Raw genomic sequence first — 4,449 nt, 5'->3', positions numbered from 1 at the left:
TCTATTATATATATATATATATATATATATATATATATATATATATATATATATATAATCAGTAGTCCATAAGTCCCATAATATCCATATGTACAAGAATAAACACGTTTCAACCAACACATGAATACACAACAGGCTAGCATTTGTTTCTCCATAAAGTTCGAATGCTATCCTTCATGTTCTCAGACCAAGAATCCCCCTTATTGTTCTTAGTCTATCCCAGTTGCCACTAGAAATACTCACTGGTGATGGTAGCACACTTTGCATGCAGTGGCAACTTGAAATTTGCATAATTACAGGAATTAGTTTCTGCTGGAGCCACCAGCTCGACTACTTTCCTTTCCTCTGCCACCTTTTCCTTTACTAGTTCCATTTTTTGAGCTTGTTGCCCGATTGCTAGTTTGGTGACAGTCCACATCTGATAGGTGATTCTCCAATGCCCTCACCAGATTCTCAAAGTAGGATTTAGTCACCCTGTCACAGTTATAATGAGAAGATTGAAACAACCAAGTTATATATCAACTAGCAGCTAGATATCTGTATGCCTGTGGAACATTCCGATTAAAACTTAGATCTAAGCAGCCATATTTAATCACCTATCTCTAGAACATCAATCATTCAACAGACTTAAAGACCCATACTAGTCCTAAACCTAAACAGCAACTAGTAAATTAGTTTGGTTTTTGCACTTAATCACGAGTGAAGTTCAAGGAGGTTGGTTGCTTTCCATTTGGTGCTGATCTTTCCACTCAAAACACTGGAGGTCGTTCCTTACAACCACAAAACCCATTATTGCATGTCCTTTCTTTGATATAGAAGACCTCCCATACGAGGAAATAGATCAAAAGACTTGCTTCCAAATATATAAAATGCAGGGATCAACTGAAGGTACATTTTGGGATGTCCACATCAACACACACTTAAGCAGAAAAACTTACGCAGTCAGTCCTGCTAATTTTGTATGGAATTCAATGAATTCTTGTGATGGGCCATCAGCATTGAGGAATGGTAGTAGCTCCTTCTCTGCACATTGATGAAGCCTTTCCAGCCCAGACTCTGCCTCACCTAAAGAGAAAGCAGGAAGTTCAATAAATACACGGTACATTCCCTAACAACTTCCTGCTAATATAAACATAATACCCAGTAATACCTTGCAAGTACTCAAAAAACTGTTTCTTAGCACTTTCATGCTCAGTTAAGTAGTATCCGTAGGCATAAGTCCATTTCAGCACTCTCCTACATTCAACAATCTGCAACCACAGAAGACAAATAAAAGGAGCTTTCTAAAGCAAACTGTTTATTTTCGGGTGAAACTGACAAATTTTCCTCCCTTTGGACCATAATAAATGGTACGTAGGGTATTTTCGTTATTGACCAGCAATTATATTACCAAATGTTACTGACATTCAGAATACTATCAACATGTTTGCATATGGTCTAATAACTCTAATTTTTCCCTTTAAGCTGACACAAGCATTTTAACATGGAGTTAATTCTCTCTCATCTTTCTCTTCTTCTATTTTCACAAATATGTGCCAAACTGAGAATTTCTAAAATTGAATTTATGCCAGCAATTTTAACAAAGCAAATCTAATTCAATGCTGTATCTACACTCTACATGAGACTTAATACAATTTATACCAAATAGAAAAGCAATAATATTCTTAATTAGTCCAATGGAACTTGTAGGAACTTACCTGTTGCCAGGCATCAGATAAGAACTTGAGCTGAGACTCGGGTTGACCCTGTATCTCACTCAGCTTCTCCATCTGGTAAAATAACCAAGAGATCCATCAGGTAATTATAAATTTTTAGAATTCCAAGATACATGGGATGTAATCACAAGCTCAACGAAATTAACAATCCTTTCCGACATCTTCAAATATTCACGCTTTTTTAACAAAAAACACAAGATGTAATCAAAATGAGAACCCGAGATATCTATTTTAAGGACATTGCAACTAACAATATCGTTTCAATAGAATTTCAAGCGATAACCCTCTATTCTTCACGTTTTGCAAAACAACCCTAAGCTGCCCACTACATTTCCCTCCAATTTCTCTAAGACCTTAGCTGCCTTGCATAAAATTTTAAAGCTCGGTCATCCCTAGCAGGAGGTAGGAGTTCCTAAGTATTTAGTTTAATGGATTAGGCAGGGGTAAAAAGGCTTAACACTTTGGGGTTGCAGAATGTTGGCAGGCTTTTGGTTGCTTGTGGGATCGAGATAGGTTTTGGTCTTTTGGAGATCAAACAGAGTTCATACAGTATCCCCTTTGAGCTCTATGGTCTGGAGAGCTGCACTAAGTTCATAGTGATATTATCTCCTATTTCCTTGTTAGTATTGTTATATACAGCTTATAATTTTTTCTTATAAAGTAGAATTATTGTCCATAAGTTTTATATTCTTTATTTTTGTAGTTGTATTTACTCTGTTTCAAAAAGAAAAAGAAAAAGAAAAAAAGGAAGGAAGAATAAGAAGAAGCAAATTTCCAAAGTCTGAATCAGATTCCTTGCCGTCACTCTCCACAATCCTACTAAGTCTTGAACCATAAACCACAAAAGTAGACAAGGGAGAGCAGCAAGAACGAAATTTCCACTTGGCCATCTTGATCCGAGTCCAGAGGTGGCCTGTTCTTAATCAACCATTTATCCATTTTTACCAACAACTTCAACCCTTGGGGTTGTTAATTCACGCAATCAAGTATCATCATGAACGGGTTATGCACAGGAATTACCAAACCTCAGTCGTGTGTAATTATTTCTAAAAGTGCAAGGTCTAAAGTGAGAAATAAAACATCATGTTTGTGTAATTAACAGTAAGCAAACTTCAAATTTAACTTGCACTTACAACTAGAAATCTAGAATGAGTACAATTTTTTTCATCAAGTTGATCCATCGTCTTTATCCTCGACATGTTTATTTAGCACCCTACTCCTTAACTTTAATAAAATATCTTCTGATACGTAAAAATCTAAACATGGTTCCAACTTCGAACTTCAACAATCTGATAGAAATATGACTATTAAGTTGCTCATATTGAACATGTATGAGGACATCCATGTATGTTGTGCATGTGTGTGGGCTGATACATATGTATACAATATACATGCATGTATAAAGTCCTGTGCTTATATACTTACGTTGACAGTTTGCATTTGATGTAAATCAGCAAGAGCTTTCTGCCTTGACTGCAAATAAAAACAAAACAGCTGGTGAAGATTTAAATGTCACAGCTTCAATAATTTAATCAGTAAGACAAAGAAAGAGGCAGAAACAAATCTTCAAAACATTTGAGGAAGCTTCCAGCCTTTCCTCCAATGCAGGACAACAGAAGTCAAAGATGGTGTAAAAAGTAAAAACTACCCCCTATCAGTTACATCTTCTGTAAAAAAATCTAATCTTCTAACGACTCAAGCATCTTCGGTAAGAACTCTAATATTCTAAGGACTCAAACTTCAGTCACTTAAAACCCAGAGTGTTATCTTCCAAGGACTCTTCACTCACTTAAAACCCAGAGACAAAAAAAAAAAAGAAAAAAAAATGAGGCATTAGGCACAAAAACAAAATAAAAATTAACTTAATTAACAATAGTAATTTCCATGTTCATTAAAGCAGATCTAAAGGGATGTTAAAATACAGCATGAACACCAACGCAATGAGATGGTTGATGGCAAAACAAACCTAGCAGAGAAGAAATAGGAAAAAAATAAATGTGAATACCGATTGATTGCTTGCCCAACGTTCATAATAATGAGTGTATCTCTCCAAAGAATTCTTTGCCATTTCTCTTCTTCTCTCAGCTTCATCATACTACAAAGCAACATAATGTATTTAGAGGGGGAAACAAAGACTAAATGACCAAAGACAATCAGTGAGATTCTTACAACTCCCTCTTGCTTAGCTGCCTCATAGCGATTACAAGCATAGAAACCACCTGTCCTCTCACCATGGTCTGACCATGCACCAAGGCATAGCCTGCATTTACATATGATTTTTGCACCAGATATGTATCACCCTTATGTTCATTATCTTAAGCAATCAATGATACATTGTAATTATTTAGCACAGTATTGCACTCTTCATTATAATGATGTATGTGTGAGTGTATTTAAAACCACCATAAATTTTCATGACAGCGTATGGACGAGGCAGAAACAGAAAAGGACATACCAGCAAAACTCAAATTTACAAGCTGGTGAGCATGTCATGTGCATACACCCTTGGTTTTTTTCAATCGGTCGCTTGCACTTTGGACATGGCTTGGAATTGGCTAATATCCTGAAAGTCATCAATAGATTAAATACATTGAATTACAATTCCACTCAACTGTCATAATAGTTATCAGGAGTATATTTTTGTGATGTTCATTTTCTCCTTTTTTCTTTTTTTTTTCCTACAACATCAATTTCATCACAGTATGGCATATTCAATATATTAACATAATAGTTC

General features: G+C 35.6%; 1 protein-coding gene across 1 annotated transcript in view; it reads right to left on the bottom strand.

Annotated features, from left to right (window-relative positions):
• Nucleotides 1-90: 90 nt before the first annotated feature.
• The window catches only part of LOC101303664 (probable E3 ubiquitin-protein ligase ARI7-like), a 10,873-nt gene continuing 6,514 nt past the window's right edge, over nucleotides 91-4,449 (bottom strand). The window contains exons 8-15 of the mRNA XM_004309563.1: nucleotides 4,171-4,278; nucleotides 3,885-3,975; nucleotides 3,721-3,810; nucleotides 3,141-3,188; nucleotides 1,698-1,769; nucleotides 1,151-1,250; nucleotides 939-1,065; nucleotides 91-474 (exon numbers count right to left, since the gene is read on the bottom strand). Of these exons, the coding sequence (XP_004309611.1) occupies nucleotides 303-474; nucleotides 939-1,065; nucleotides 1,151-1,250; nucleotides 1,698-1,769; nucleotides 3,141-3,188; nucleotides 3,721-3,810; nucleotides 3,885-3,975; nucleotides 4,171-4,278 (808 nt within the window). The 3' untranslated portion in view covers nucleotides 91-302. The remainder of the gene's footprint in view (nucleotides 475-938; nucleotides 1,066-1,150; nucleotides 1,251-1,697; nucleotides 1,770-3,140; nucleotides 3,189-3,720; nucleotides 3,811-3,884; nucleotides 3,976-4,170; nucleotides 4,279-4,449) is intronic.

The sequence above is a fragment of the Fragaria vesca genome, unplaced genomic scaffold, assembly GCF_000184155.1.
Source record: "Fragaria vesca subsp. vesca unplaced genomic scaffold, FraVesHawaii_1.0 scf0512988, whole genome shotgun sequence".
NCBI lineage: Eukaryota > Viridiplantae > Streptophyta > Magnoliopsida > Rosales > Rosaceae > Fragaria > Fragaria vesca.
Note: the sequence above shows the minus strand (reverse complement) of the source record. Positions and strands in the feature narration are given on the sequence as shown.